Source organism: Camellia sinensis, chromosome 10 (assembly GCF_055761805.1).
Source record: "Camellia sinensis isolate YWXY chromosome 10, ASM5576180v1, whole genome shotgun sequence".
Classification (NCBI taxonomy): domain Eukaryota; kingdom Viridiplantae; phylum Streptophyta; class Magnoliopsida; order Ericales; family Theaceae; genus Camellia; species Camellia sinensis.
The window spans coordinates 178376300-178392969 of NC_138970.1; the positions used below are offsets into that span (position 1 = coordinate 178376300).

Sequence of the window (16670 nt, forward strand, 5' to 3'; positions counted from 1 at the left end):
AAATTATGATTCTAAAATTAAATCAACCGAAACCAAGCTCTAATTCCCGAATTCTCTGTAAATGAGGGTTCTATGAGTATAATCATGTGTTTTTGCCGAGAAGAGATGAGAGGTTACAGTCAAATCAAAATTCATTCTGGAGCACCAAAAAAGGTAGTGAAATCAAAATATATATATATTAGATTCAGTTTATAGATGCGTCAAGAAAATTATTAATTGATATTTAGAAAATATTTAATTATCAACCAATTATATTTTTGACATATCACTAAGTTTATAAAGTAAATTTAATTTTTGAACCTGAATAACAATGTTAATTAAAATAATATACTCTCTTCATCCCAAAATAATAGTCTCAAAAAATCTAACTTTTTTGATACTATAATTATTGCATTTTAAAAATATTAGTTTTTCAAAATTACTCTTTGATAATATATTTTTTTAAGAATATCAATTGTCATAATTGTACTTTTTATATTGTTAAAGAATTTAAAAGAACATCAAAATAAGAAATTCATATTATTTTAGTTCTTAATTTTTGAAAAGGAACTAATATTTTAGAATAATAAAAAATAAAATAAGTAACTAATATTTTGGGATGAAAAGAGTATTAATCTTTGAATTTATGCTTTTAGATGAACCTAAAAGATCATATTTAAGACACAATTCCCAATTATTAAAACAATCATTCACTACTATTACAATACAAAAATGCTTGGGACCCCATGACTCCCAAAATAATGTGAACCAATCATGTATTTTTGTTTTTTATATATTTTTTTTCTTACTGAACCAATCACAAGTAGGTGGGGATTGTGAAATTGTGTTTTTTTGGGATCTGTAACATTGTTGATTATAATATTCAAAGACAAATGTTAAAGAATGTTCTTGTTTAATATTATGATGGCGACACTTTGTTAAACATAATTAATGAGATATATACAACATTAGTAAAATGTTAGTTCAAATATGAATCAAAACAAAAACAAAAAGAATGTTTCATAGCAAAATTCTCTTTTATCCCATGCATGGTCATGCCAAAGTTTCACTACACAACCTTCCACTTGCTATCATGGACTCAAAAATTGAACAAGAATCAGCAAATACAAAAATCAAAAGACCTCAATGCCAACTTCATAAAAGGAATATACAATCTCATATCACAAGATTTGTACAAAGATTACCAATGCCTTAGTAAATTTTGCCCAGCCCTTCTAGATAGAAGGCGAAACTCCTGGAGGCTGTACAGCTGGTTCATGCATGTACATGGTGTACTAAATAGAAATTGAGCATGGTAAACACAAAAAGAAAAATACAAGCCATACAAAGATAGGATAAGAGAAAAAAAACAAAAAACTACACAAGAATAAGGCGAGGTAATGGAAATTCTCTCGCCCACCCCCATAATGTAATTGCTCACTTATCAGAGGCTGTCCAGTTAGAAGAAACTTGTTCAAGAGCATCAAAAATTTGTTCAAGATCATCAAATTCTATCATGCTCAACTTCATAATGGTCATGATGATTGGGACAGCAAGTGGAGCTTATAGGGGGCATGTTGCGGATGTTGATGTCAAGGGGAAGCAAGCGGTATTCCATATCAAGTTCTTTGAAAATTTTAATCATCTCTTCTACCACGAAGGCTCTCCTTAACCACTTCTCACCCATGTCTTGGTGGTTCATACGGTGCCTCAGCCACACTGATAGTTTCAGATCGTTTAACCCCACCAGGTCCATCGGTACCACCAACGGCGAAGGATACCAGTGGTCCTTCTTGCTTTCAACATCACTGCATAAGCAGCCACGAGGATTAATCAATCAAATTCATATTTATCAGAATTATTACATTCTCAATCTCAACGCATTGTCACTGCAATTTCATTTACGTTCTAACAGTTACCAAGACTATGGCGCTGTCAATCGAAGAAATGTTCATGAAACTCAAAATATCAGTAATTGCTCTTCATTTCTAAAGTTTTTGGTCTTTATTTTATTTTGGCTCAGGAATTCATCGAAGTGACCTGACTTTGACCTTAAGCTTGAGAAACCAACGGGGCAAAATTTTTACTTTTTAGATCCATCTAAACTAAGGCCTCGTTTAGGAACATACTATTTTAGTAATTTTTTGATTTTTTGGCTAAAATATGAGGTAAAAAAATTAGTATGTTTAGAATGACTTTTTGATTTTTTACCAAAAGATGTGCAAAAATTATAGAGAAAAGGGAATCATTGACTTTTTTATATAGGTTATAGGCTTTTTGATTTTCAATAATGATTTAGAGCTCTAAATAATGAGCTCTAAATCCACCACTAGTGAGGTGGAAATGAAAAAAAAAAAAACAAAAACAAGGCACAGCACACACTACGGCAATGTAGTGGTAACTCTAATTAGTGGTTTCAAGCATTATTGTTTGATTTTTTTAGTAATTTTTTGACTTTTAGGCTAAAAGTGTTGCATGTCAAACGAGGCCTAAGTCTAGTCTAGACGAAGCGAAAAAGTAAAATAGTTGGACAACTTCGTTTGGGAACAGGTTATTTTAGTAACTTTTTGTTTTTTGGCTAAAATATGAGGTAAAAAAAAATTGGTATGTTTGGAAGAAATTTTTGATTTTTTATGAAAAGATGTGCAAAAAGTAAAGAGAAAAAGAAATCTTTGACTTTTTTGTATAAGTTATAAACTTTTTGATTTTTTAGAGACTTTTTGACTTTTAAGCTAAAACTGTTACATTGAAAAAACTTTGCTAAAGCTCAAAATCAACCTAAAAATACAAAATTTATAAGCTGCAACCAAAAGAGATCTTACTCTTACTATTCATATTATGTGATCAAAACCGCACTTGCACTAGTAAAAAGAATAATACTAAAAGGAAGAAGAAAAAGAGAGCATGCTGAAAGAGGGAGGGAGATTGCCTTTCTATACCTTATTATTCTTTGCCTAATGATAGCAATCTTCTCTATTGGAGTTGCAATATGGACACAAAAATCAATTGAATCGCCCATGTCTGGACTACGATAGTAGTTACTGATAGGCTTTGTAGAAAGAATGCTATTCGGATATATAATCTTTTGGTTGTCTAATCTCAAAAAAACGGTAGTCAAGATATTCATCTCTTCAACTACCATCTGAAAGTCAAGGCATAGTACATATCAAAAGTCGAAATTGAATAAAGGGAAATGTAAAAGAAAGGGCATAAGCACGATTTCAAACAAAATATGATTATCATACCTGAACTCCATCAATCTCACACTAATCACCTACATCATATGGGTGCATCACAAACAAAAAGACAATGGCTTCAAATACAGTCTTGCAAGAGTTTCCAAATATGAATGCCACAACGACGATCTGAGAGCTTATGAGGAATAGAAATCTGCTGGTAGCAATTCCTAGTATGAAGAGAGAAACAACCGCTATAATGATGACAACTAGTACATTCACCATATGATGAAGTTTGTTGACAGCGGTTTTTGTATCATTGAGTGTCAAGGCAAGCGCTCTTCGTTCTCTAAAAGCATTAACCTAAAAGAATCAGGCATAACACATTATCATATTTGCATGATAGTTGTAAAAGCAAACAATATGTAAACTGATGACAATATTCCTTGTTAATAAATAGATGAAACACTTTTACACAATTAATTAATCACAACAGTAAAACTATAAATAAAGAAGAAAATAATTTTATACAAATAAATGCACCATCTATTGCCAAGTTCTTACCACCCAGTTCTTCAGAGAAGACTGGCTTATTTTTTCACTTTCAGGTGAGCCTCCCAAAAGACTCATGGTCTTCAAAGCCTCATCTTCTAACATGAAACGCAACACATCTTCTAGGTAGGTGAACCTGCCAGAAAAAAAAAAATATTCAAGATCCTCCATGATGTGGAACTAAATCTTCACTCAACAAAAGGACTTTGTCATACTAAAATTCACATCATCGGATAAGTTTTGCCAACATTAACAATTAATATTCTTCCAAAATTGCTATCAGAATTTGAACTTCTTCATAACTCTAATTATGTGGCCCTTCTTATCATCCTTTATTGTCATTGGTTCATTCTTCAAAGTGGTCATTACTCTGAGAAAGCTTTAGTCAAGAAAACCCTTTTTTACATCTTTCAACAAATCAATTGTTAATACTATAACCTTCGGTGTTCTTTTGACAACGAACCGCACCATTACAAATGAACCAGAATCAATTTTAACCAGGATGGTCCTGATCATGGCAATAAGATATATTAGTAGTGCAAAAACATAATTGAAGAACTGATCGCAATGGTCTAGACCATGAATCATTGAATTATGGAGCTTTATAGCGTGTCAAGAATTATGTGCCATGGAGTAACCAAAAGAAAAGAAAGGTCAAGGGCAAGAAAACAAGAGAAACCCTAAAATCTCTTATCTCAATAGCATAGTCTGCGAAACCATTGCATAAAAGGCCTATTTATAGGCATCCACGGAAATTCTTGTTAAAAGTTGCAAAAAGTAAAGCTACAATTTTTAAAACATAATAAAACAATCAAACTTAATAAATATAAAGTAATGCAACCCCACTTGAATGGGAGCCTCTTGCATTGGGTCACACTTTTTTATCCAATTCCCTCATCCATCACTAACTAGAGAAAAGGACAGAAAACAAAAAAAGTTGCTATTCTTTCCATGAACATTTTTTGTGAGTTTGAGGAAATCATCAAACAAGAGTACCACTGTGGGCGACAGAGAGAGAAAAATAATATAGAGCATCACTCAGTTCTTTAAATGATGCAATCACCTTTATTTTATATACTGTGATGTTTGCAGGGTGCATTTCATACCTTCAACCATCAGCATGGTGTCTATGAAAAACTGACGATATGCATCTCGATCTCCTGTACGGAGCAAGGATAAAAGGGATCCAACTGTTTCAAAAATCACTCCATGCCGAGAGCTGAAACATATTATGTCAATTTTCCAACAACCAGTGATAAAAAAATAAAAAGATGCTGAAACATGTACTCAACAGAAAATGAAGAAAGAAATATGAAAAACAAGCAAGAATAGTATCAAAAACATTGTTTGTTTTGTAATAAAAAATTCAAACCACATATCTTTTTTTTTATTTAAACACAGGCTAAAGATTTACAACTAATTGTCATTTGATAGTTGCTATTCACATAGCATTTTGTAACCATAAATTAACATCCAGCCATCCGCAATTAAAATATTGTTGAGAATATGTACAAAGGCCAACACACCCAACCACAGTGCCAAAAATGTAATAAATGCTGCTCGGAAGATATCAAAACTATCTCAGGTGTAATGCATCATCTGTTCATTCTTTTTTCTTATTGAGGAGGTTGAAACCTTAATTGCAAGAACTGGGTGCAGGGACGAGCGTGGGATGGCGAGGGCACATAGGAAACATATAAGGTTGGAAGCCACTCGGGGAGTGTTTATGTAGTTTATATATAAATATACTGTAAGAATTTCTTTTCTTAGTTGGGGCATAATGTGTTGTCACTCTACAAAATATACAAAATCCATAACTTAAAAGTGGATACCTTAGGCCATCTGCAGTCCTTACTCAAATTTGAATAAAACATTGAGTTTCTTTTATATGAACCACTCCCAATGGGCAAACTTAGATTTAATCATAATTTGTTATGATTTAGTATGTTGGGAGGTGTTGATGATGAAGCTGCTATGCGTTCGCGAAGCTCGTGAACTAGGCTTGAGAGGTTTGCCATGGCCTCTCTCTCTCTCTCTCTCTCTCTATCACTTCCCTCTTTTTTCGCATTTTACTTTAGTCACTCACTTACTTGACTGCAATTGATGAGTTACCACCGCTTGTTCTCCACTCGGATCCAACTCGGACAATTCTCCCTTATTTTATTTTGGACCCCTATAAATTGAGATTTCCTTCTCCTTATACCCTAACAGTGGGAACAAAATTTATTTATTTATCAATAAGATGTGCACATCATATACATATTTATTTTAAGCCATTAGATTTTTACAAATTAATTTCAACCACCGAATAATTTGATTAGAAATCTTGAGTACCTTTTCAACCGGTTACGATTTTTACAAATTTCTTCATTGATTGTTTTCTTTTAGCTGAGCTTTTCACGTTGTTTTCCCAAAGCCCCCTTTGTTTTTGAGACCCCACTCTGACACTCTTCTTCGCCCTCAATGACCATCCCGCGAACACGACCTGTCCTCAACTTCGCCTCAAGATATGTCTCTCTCTCTCTCTCTCTCTCTCTCTCTCTCTCTGTGTAACTTTTTTCTCTCCCCTTTTCTCCATCTCCATTCTATGAAACCCTAGACCGCAATCCCTTCTTTGAAACTGCCTCTTTCACGTTTGTGAACTCATTGGGTTGGTTTATAAAATTAGGAAAATATTAGGTTTAGGTTTAGGGTTTTTTATGTTTATTTGCTTTGGTAGTTGTTTTGATTCCCTTCTTTGAAATCCCCTTTTGTTAACCCCTATTTCCTGTATCGATTCTTGTTTTTCATTCTTCAAAATGTCCCTTTCACGTTTGTGAACTCACTTGTAGTGGTTGGATTCTAAATTTAGAAAAATATGATATGAATAGCTTTTGTTTGTAATGTTTGGAAAGCAGTGTGTTTTGTTATGAGTTATAATATTTGAATTAAGTTTTGAAAACTCTTTCCAAAACTCATAACCAAACAAATTTTCTTACTTCACATATCAAATCAAACAAACAAAACTCGGTTTCACACTCAATTTAAAACTCAATTCAACACTCTATTCAAAAATCATAATTAAACAAATTTTCTACACTCAAATCATAATTTCAAAACACACAAACTCAAAATACAATTCATATTCTCAAATCGTAGTTAAAAAGTCTTATTGAACGGAGCCTCAATTTTTTTTTTTACTTTCTAACCTTTTTACATAAAAAAAAAAAAAAAATCACAAAAAAAAAAAAAAATCATAAAAGCCAGCTTTTTTAATATAAAAATTCACATAAAAAACTAAAAAACTAACTTTTTACCAACTTTCCAAAACACCACTCAATATTTGTCCATTTCACATGTAGATGGGATTGCAAAACAAAATAAATTATCCAAATTCAATCCGTGTTTGACTTATTAAAAATTTATTCGAGATCAAATTTTTATATGAATGAGTCAAACTTAAACACTTTTTAAAATATGTTTAATTTTTAAAACCAAGCTTAAATAAATTAATATTTAACTCGATAAACATATATGCATTATAAAAATCAAATTATTCAAGTTTGGCTCATTAAAAAACTTATTCGAGATTTACTCATCATATAAATAAGTTGAGTTTAAATATATTTTAAAGTTCATTAATTTTCAAACAAAACTTAACCAACTTACTATTGGATTCGTTTGTAACATTGATGAATAAGTTTATAAATAAATGAAGAATCTAAACTACTAATTCACAAGAAAAAGTGCCAACGTGGCAAACATTGGCTATTCGGACTGAATGTCCAGGTCCGACCTGTCGAGGAGCTCAGCTATTAAAATAAATACAAAAGGATTGTTTAACAAAATATTTACTATACAAAGGGTTAAATAACAAAATTAACATGCACCATTCACACATCTTGTTGCTTGCCAAATATAGCTTCTCTAGTCACAAGCTCAATCCCCCTTACCCACAACTTAGCCATTTCAATCCCACCATCACAAACAAAATGTACCTCCTTGTTCTTGGTAGTAACCACCCGAAACACTCCCGGTTCGCCACCGTCAAACTTCTTGCGGCGATTCCACCAAAATGTCGAACTGGGACCCACCTCAGCCCCCTTACATATCACATTTCTCTTGCTTGATTTCCCCCAACTCAAAAACCCAGAAACCCTTACCATCTTCAACACTTTACTATGGGGACATCCTTTCCCTTCCTTTGTGTGCTTCTTAACAAATGCCCCGTCCAACACAAGCTTTCGCGCAAGTTCGTCCAATATCACACGTTCCGCTTCATTTCCCACACCGTTTTTCCTTGCTAGCGCAAGCGCAGTTTCAAGTCTTGCATTCTCAATGTCACACATTGCCCCATTTAAGATTAGAAGTTCACAAACATTCCCATGACCTCCCTTCGCTGCTAACATGAGCGGAGTGTACCCATCAACGTCAACAACATTAACATCATAACCCGCCCTTGTTAACATACGAACAGACTCAATATCACCACAACATGCTGCACGATTCAGAGCATGAAATCCAGCAGAGTTGTACCTTCCATTAGTGAGTGCATATTCAAGAATAACTTTTTCGAAAACATCACTGTTCTTGTTTGATTCTGAAAGGGTAATCACAGTCTCACCATGTTTGTTGTGCAGGTTTAAGTTAGCACCAGCATACACAAGCAAACAAAAAGCCTCAACATGGCCAGATGCTGCAGCAATCATGGCTGCTGAGAACCCATTTCCATCCTGCTCATCCAGATCAATTTCTGACTTCTCAACAAGTTTTTTCAAGGCTTCAATGTCATTGGCTCGTGTGACAAACAATAAAGATGAAAAACTCGAGGCATTGCTAGAGTATGCGAATTTCCCACCTCGAATTAGTTCTAGAACTGCTTGTTCGAATACATGAGTCCACTGTGTGAATCCAGCAATTGATAGGGCACATTGACCCACTGAATCAACCAACCCAAAATCAGCACCGGCTGATGCCAGAAGTTTAAGACAATCTTCGTGCTTATATCTCGCAGAAATCATTAGTGCAGTCTCACCAGATTCTGTTTTGGAATTAAGATTACAACCACCGATGATTAAGTGTTGGAGAACTTTAGCTGAGCCAAGTCGCGCAGCCAAATGAATAGCCCGAAACTCTGTTTTCTCTGTCGTTTGAACTGGAAATTCTATGTCAGCGCCGCAAGTCAAAAGAACATCCATTGCCCTTGCATTGTTACATAAGATGGCATGGTGGATGACGGTTCTCCCAAGATGAGGGAGGTTAGGGGAGAGGTGTTGGAGGAGTGTGCGTAAGATAGAACCACTAGCTTCAAAGTACTCCACAGCACACCAAGTAACACAGTAAGGCTCAGCTAACCCTGCTCCTACCTTAAATTCTTCTCCTGTAGCCATGTCCCATGCCCAAGCTCCGAGCCTCACTTTGATGTTCATACTAACACCAGACTTATTTTGATTTTCAGAAAGTAAACATGTTAGATTAAAGTCATGCGATTAGGATAAACTAAGAATAGTTCTATTAAATAAATGAACAACAGCGACAATTAATCCAAAATGATTACCTGTAGCAGCAGTCTGACAATAGAGATCTGCCGACCGACAATGGCAGCAACAAGTGCATTACAGTCAACATTGGTATGTAGAGATGGCTTGGAAGACCTAAGTAGCACCCGAGCATTTGCATTGGGATCCACTCCACACTACCACATTTAAAAGCATACATGTCATTTGATCGATCAATTTGAAGAACAATGCTTATTAAAGGTAATATTGTAACCCAGTATATCGGTTCTAGTACAATGGTTCAGGGGTCCATGGGGTTACTTGTCAATGTGAGACTAAATTTTCACAAGTGCAGTAGAAATAGAAGTCCAATTGGTAGGCACTCAAGTCCAAAAGGTAATGAAGTACTTACAAAAATTAATTGGCCAATTTGGATTGTAACAGGAGGCTAATTTTTTATTGTTGGAACTTTTGGACAAATATGGCATATGTTGCTCAAAATCCGACCTATTTGGCGCAATAGTCAAGAATTTCAATTATTTTGTACACTCTATGCATACTATCCACAATTGGCAAATAATACCAAGGGGGCAATAAAATATAGTAAGCAGAATACAAAGAATTCCTAAAGAAAAAAAAGAAAGTGTAATTTCCAAAAATAATAAAATAAAATTCAAATTTAAAAGAACTTCAGTATGACGTCCAATTACAAAACCATGTGGGTCAGAACCTCAGGGCCTTTTTTTTTCTCAAGAGGTGATTTCGATAATCAACCAACCAACAAATTCGTAGCCCATGTGACACGCAGCCTCTCTTTTGCCCAAATGAAATGGGATAAAACAAATCAATAAGCTTTTTGATTGATTCAAGGTGCAGCGAAGGCAAATTCAATTAAGACAGGAGGCGCTTACTTTTCCTAACGCTGAGTCATCCTATTCAAATTTAGCTATGCTAATGGAACAGGAAAAGTTTTCAGAGGATATCTACCCCACAGAGGACTGCTAGCAACTCCCAATTCCTTAGGCACGTGACACCCAATTTGCTTTGATTTGTTACTAAGCTTAAGGGTTGACTATGCAGATTAGCTTACAGCTTACACTGACCCATTTGATCACCACTACTTACAAACATCACGGTTACACAGTTCGACAGACCTTACCTCTAGTAATTTCAGTCGTATAACAACTTGGTTCATCATTTCCACAATTTACATCCATGGTTGCAAAAAAATTGAACTATTCAATTCAATCATATGAGCTCCAAAATCATTCATTATTGCAATTTGTAGGGTTGTGTCACGTCACAGCAAACCACATGCATGAAAGAAAATATAACAATTACAGAAAAACATGAAGTACCTTGATAAGTGTGTCGACCACATCAACAAAGCCTCTACATGATGCTGTGACAAGAGCGTGGACAGCTACATGAGAGCGAATCATGCTGGAGCCCATGAGAAGCTCAGCAAGCCTGCCTTGCCCCACATAGCTTGCTTCCAACAGAGCTTCCTCACACGCTGGCTGAATTGCCCCACCATTCACGAGTATCTCCAATATCTCAATATGGCTCTCCCTTACTGCTGCTGTCGTCGCATAGCCCCGGAACAGTTTTTGGTTCACATTAGCTCCAACACTCTGTCATCATAAAAATGTATAACCTCAAAAAAATTGTTTGGAATGGGTATTTTTTTTCATAAGATAATTTCAAGTTAATACACTGATCGCCAATTGACAGAACAGTATGATGACAAAACATTAATTATGAGTGGAAATTCCCAACATAACATACTTTTAACATCAAGCTGAGAGAAAATTGGGAACTAATTTTTGAAATCCAACTTAAAGTTAAGAGGAGCTAAAATTCAACATATTAAAGTGTCAGAACATTTTTTTTTTTGTGGGGGGGGGGGGTAGAATTCCGTTAAGCAAATGTAAAGTTTAGTGCAGTTATCTCACAAGGAAAATGAAAATAATAATGATAATGGAAAATATACTTACTATTATTATAGTTATGAGTATAATTATTACCAGTATTATTAGAATCCCTATTATTATGACAACAATCACTCCTAATTTGAAATTTCAACAAAGGCATTCATGTTGCAGTTAACAATTAATGACCATATACTGAAAAATCAAGGCTGAAATTGTAAATAGATTTTTCCAATCAATAACTGATTTTTCAAATTTCAAATTACTACCAATGAAAACCAACAGCCAATTAAGCTCCTAAAAAAAATTTGTGAAATAAATTCAGATTGAAAAAAGAAAAAAAGAAAAAAATAAGTTTCAGATTATAAACCAATAAATCCACAAACACAATCAAAGTGAAGATAAGAACTAATTTTGATTTTTCTCAAAGAATTTGAACTTAGCTTATCAAATGACTCCAAAGCCAAAACCATCTTCCTTCAGAGTATGCTTCTAGCGAAACAGAGTGATAATTCACTGGATTACTCACAATTGGATCTCAAAGAGAAAATTCATAAAGAAATTTGAATAGTAGAGAGAGAGAGAGAGAGAGAGAGAGAGATGAAAATACAAGAAATTTGAAGAACTGATAAAATAATCACAGGAAAAAAAGCCAGAAAAGCTCTCATTTGGACATCTCAGAGTATCAAATCGATGACAATATTTGAACAAAATGGGAAACAAACACAAAATTCAAACTCTATACCTTCTAAACAAACATAGATTACACACACACATATTGTCAAAACTACATAACAAGCTTTGTCTTCATAAAAACAAAAATTATACAAAAAAAAGAAAAAGAAATGCCAATTGATGACAATCTTCAAGCAAAATGCGAAAAAACACAAAATTCAAAGTCTATACGTTGTAAGGGCATCCCCAATCCTTCATCCTCTCTTTCATCAAATTTAAATTCAACAAAAAAAATACTCAAAAAAATCTCCAATTTTTCATTAAATGCTCATCAAATCAAGGAAGAGTCATTTTTCATCAAATTAAGAACTCATCAAATTTGAATTTCATGAAAATTTAAAAAGTCGAAGCATTCGAGATGATTTTCTTGTCTTCAAATTTTATCAATATATATATATATATATATATTTTAAATTTCCTCCTATCATAAATTTCATATGGGAATAGTACATATCAAATGAAAAAAATTGGTGAAGAATTAGAGATGTTCTAATTCCACACACACACACACACAAACGCACAAAAATGAGACAGATTATACATATAAACACACATTGTCAAAATTATATAAATTGGTGAAGAATTAGAGATGTTCTAATTCCACACACACACACACACAAACGCACAAAAATGAGACAGATTATACATATAAACACACATTGTCAAAATTATATAACGAGCTTCGTATTCATCAAAAACAAAACAAAAACAATACCAATACCAATCGATGACAATTTTCGAACAAAATGAGAAACAAACACAAAATTTGAATTCTATACCTTCTAATTCAAAATAATAATAATAATAATAATAATAATAATAATAATAATAATAATAATAATAATAATAATAATAACAGTAAAATGACAGATTACATATCCATAATGAGCTTCGTCTTCATCAAAGAGAAAAAATTAAACAAAAACAATACCAGTAATTTCCTGAGGAGCGTCACATTTCCGGCATGAGCAGCGAGGAAGAGAGCGGTGACCTCCGTCCTAAACTCTTCAAACTCGAATCGAACTTCACTAGCGGACTCATCGCGTAACACGATCTCTGTTTTTCGAGTCTTCAAGCTCACGGTTCCGATGAAGTTGACATCGACGAAGGGGTCTGCAATGCATTCCATCGCAGAGTTGAGGTCGTCGGAATGTGCAGCGTCGATGAGCCGCTGCGAGACCTCCGCTTGGTAATCTACCGGAAGTACTTGCTTGCCACCGCCGATAAATCCCCCGCCAGTGTTCCCAAATAATGTCATTCTCTCTCTCTCTCTCTCTCTCTCTCTCTCTATGGAACTGTGATGGAGTGACATGGAATGGAAGGCATCAGGACTAAGCAGGAGAGAAAGAACCAGTTTTATTTGGTACAACAATGGTGACAAAATTTGCAACAATAAGGTCTTTTTATTTATTTATTTGGAGAAATTATATAATAATAGTAAAAAAAACTTAGAAATTGACTATTATAACAAAATAAATCTGAATTTTTAATTTTATTAATTTTAATTTTAATATTTTGATTTATTTTTAATTTAAATAATTTACTTTTAATCAATGGAAAAAACAGATTTCATCCATTAAATTCAATGAAAAAAATATTTTAAACATTTTATATATATTTATATTGAATTTAATGGGTAAAACATTATCTATCACTTAATGAAAATAAGTGAATGGTTTAAATTAAAACCAAATCAAAATATTATGATTTAAATTGATAAAATTAAAAATTCATAATTTATCTTGGATTTTTTGAAAATTTGGTTAAAAGCTCACTTTTTATTTTTTAAATATATATATATATAAATATAAAAAGGTGATATGACTCAAAATAAATTAAAAATTAAAAAATAATTTTTTACTTTGTTAACTTATTTAAAATCTTTAAATATGTATGGACAAAATTCATTTGTCTTAATTATAATTTTTAATGTCATTTTAAATATTTGCACACAAAAAAATATATGTGATCATTTATTTAACTTAACATAGTTCATTTTCTCACAAAATATCAAAAGTTGTATGAAACAAATTTATAACTTATTTTAATTCTTTTAAGGTGTTATCATTGTCAAAACTAATTCTTATGTAATTCCAAATGGGGCTAATATACATGTTCTTAGTTCTTTTTTTATTATTATTAATTTATTTTCTATGAGTAAACTTCTCCCAAATTTTAGATATTATTTTGTGATTAATGCATTATTTTAAAAATTCAAATTGTATATCTTATATCAAACAGCTCCGTTACGTAGCTCGAATCCTCATTGGCTCGAGTGGCCAGAATTATTTTTTTTCACTCAAATTCTGCTGCTGTGCTCTTTCTCTTCCCCCTTCTGTTCTCTCTCTCTCTCATCACTGTCTTTTTCCTTATTCTTCATCTTCTTCCTCTCTCTCTCTCTCTCTCTCTCTCTCTTATCACTGTCTTCAATCTTCTTCATCCTCTTTATCTTCTCTCATTCTCATCACAAACATACATACATACAGACTCAAATAAAATCAAATATATGTAAAGTAAGTTGAAAATTCTCCAAAATTAAGCATCAAAAATCTCAAACCAAACCCTATCCACAAATCCATCAGATGATGCAACCTTGCGCTCAATCTGCACCATCTACCCAATCTTCTCCTCCACCATCATTCTTTTCATTAGGTCATTAATTCTAACATTCAATGGTTGTTTTGGGTCTTTGTATTTTATATACTCTGCTTCTTCTGTAATACCAACCCACAAGCTTAATAACACCACAACAAACCCAATCATGATGGGTATTGAAAATTTCTCCATTTTGGTGTCTCAAATCAACTATCTCTCTGCCTTCAAATCAAAAAAATCATAGCGCAACCGCAGAGTCTGTAAGTTCAAATCACAGAGAAAGAGAGAGAGAATGATGTTCCGAGTAACAAGCCACTGAAGTCCATATCCGAAGAGACCCATTGAAGTCCAAATCTCCTTATTCTCCTTCTCTCTTTCTTTTCTTCTTCTTCTTCTGTTTGTTTCAGAGAGAGAAAAAAAAAAAAAAAAAAAAACTGCCCAAAACGACGTCATTTTAAACAGTCGAGCCATTCGGGCCAAAGACATTTCAAGCTACGAAACATTCCTCTATATCAAAATAGTGATGATATAATATTCAAAATTTAATACTTGACTTCAACATTAATCATTCACTTTTTCGCTATAGGCTACGTCTTTGACCTATCAAACAAAATAATAGAAACAAAAAATAGAGTAATTTTAAAGATGCTTAAAATATTATTCTTAAATCTATTCACACTATATGACAAGATATTAAGTGTTAATTTATAAATAAATTAATAATTTAGATAATATTAGAGATATCAAATTTTTTACCAAATAAATAATAAAATAACTCACAAATGTATAGAATTTATAATTTTATAAATCTCACACTAATATAAAATATTTAATTATTTATTTAATAAAAAATTTGGGACCAACAACATTTTTCTAAAAGCTCACCTGCAATCATTCATGTCATTGAAAGCAAATTAAAAATTAATATTTTTAAATATTTTTCTAAATGACAAATTATTTTTGACTGAGTCAAAAGTTTAAAGTTGATTTGTCTGCGAAACGGGCACTGTGTGATACTATACTATCTTACTTAAGGTTGGTTTGGTTTTAGATTTTTGGTTAAAAAAAGGGGCAAATTATAAACATTTCCCTCGAAGTTTAGTAAAAATATAAATTTTTTTTTTGAGATTTGAGAAATTACAAATTACTCCTTAAGGGTCAAATTTTCATAACAAATTAGGAAAAATTAAGGAAAATCTGTATAAAAATAAAAACCTCAGGAGATAATTTGTTATGAAAATAAAAACTTCAGAAGGCGGGATGTAATTTCTTAAACTTCATGGGGGAATTTATATTTTTACCAAACCTCGAGGGAGGTGTTTGTAATTTACCCTAAAAAAGTATAGAAAGATAAAATTAGTTACATTAATTAATAAAATAAAATATCATATTTAAATTATAATTATTATACTTTTTTTTCATAAAAGTCAAAAAAAAAAAAAAAGCCAAACTAAATGAGACTGAAAAAATCCAACACAAAAAATTAACTAAAAAAGACAATATGAAATGAAGACTTGTGACAATAAAATAATGTCATATAAACATAATTTAAATGTAGAAAATGTAAAAAATGATTTGACATTTATTTAATGAAAGCACATAATTATGATTTATAATTATTGTACAAGTTTATTATATAAAATAATGTGACATCAAACAAAAGGATTTATAATTATGACACATAATTTCAAAAATTCAGTTGTTGTATCATTTTTAATGTTTATTTTATTTTATTTTATTTTTTAAGTAACACTTTTGTTTATAGATCATTTTGCTCAAGCATTATGGAGCAATGCCTTACCACCCAAAAAATATATATTATTAACAAGCAAAAAGACATGGAATTTAGGAGGCGCATATTCTCAAAACAAATAGAAGGCTCCACAATTATACAAAATAAATATAAGACTAATATGGAAAGCATTTTATAGGATGAAACCAAGTGCTATAAATTGCCAAATTTATAATCAATGTGTTTGGATTGAGTTTTTTAAATTAAATTTTTTGAAAATTAAGTTTTTTGTTTTTTGTTTTTAGTGAATATTTTTAAAATTTTAAGTTTTTTTTTTTTTTTTTTTAGATTCATCTTGCTTAGATGTGTTTAAAAAGTAAAATATTTGTGAAAAAATATTTTAAAAAATTAATAAATACACAAAAATAAGAAAAATGTACTGTATTTTTTTTTTTTGTATTTTTGGTATTTAGTGAACTTTTCAAAGATTTTT

General features: G+C 32.1%; 2 protein-coding genes across 2 annotated transcripts; both read right to left on the reverse strand.

Annotated features, from left to right (window-relative positions):
* Window positions 1-1483: 1483 nt before the first annotated feature.
* Window positions 1484-4295, reverse strand: LOC145800907 (mechanosensitive ion channel protein 6-like). The gene is made up of 5 exons (XM_082890659.1): window positions 4171-4295; window positions 3720-3843; window positions 3258-3518; window positions 2919-3121; window positions 1484-1787 (listed from the first exon to the last, which is right to left on the reverse strand). The coding sequence occupies exons 1-5, from the start codon at window positions 4293-4295 to the stop codon at window positions 1484-1486; spliced, it is 1017 nt and encodes a 338-aa protein (XP_082746785.1).
* A 3058-nt stretch (window positions 4296-7353) lies between these two features.
* Window positions 7354-13220, reverse strand: LOC114266217 (uncharacterized). Its single transcript, XM_082892921.1, has 4 exons — window positions 12782-13220; window positions 10543-10818; window positions 9244-9381; window positions 7354-9127 (listed from the first exon to the last, which is right to left on the reverse strand). The coding sequence occupies exons 1-4, from the start codon at window positions 13160-13162 to the stop codon at window positions 7580-7582; spliced, it is 2343 nt and encodes a 780-aa protein (XP_082749047.1). The 5' UTR covers window positions 13163-13220; the 3' UTR covers window positions 7354-7579.
* Window positions 13221-16670: the final 3450 nt, after the last annotated feature.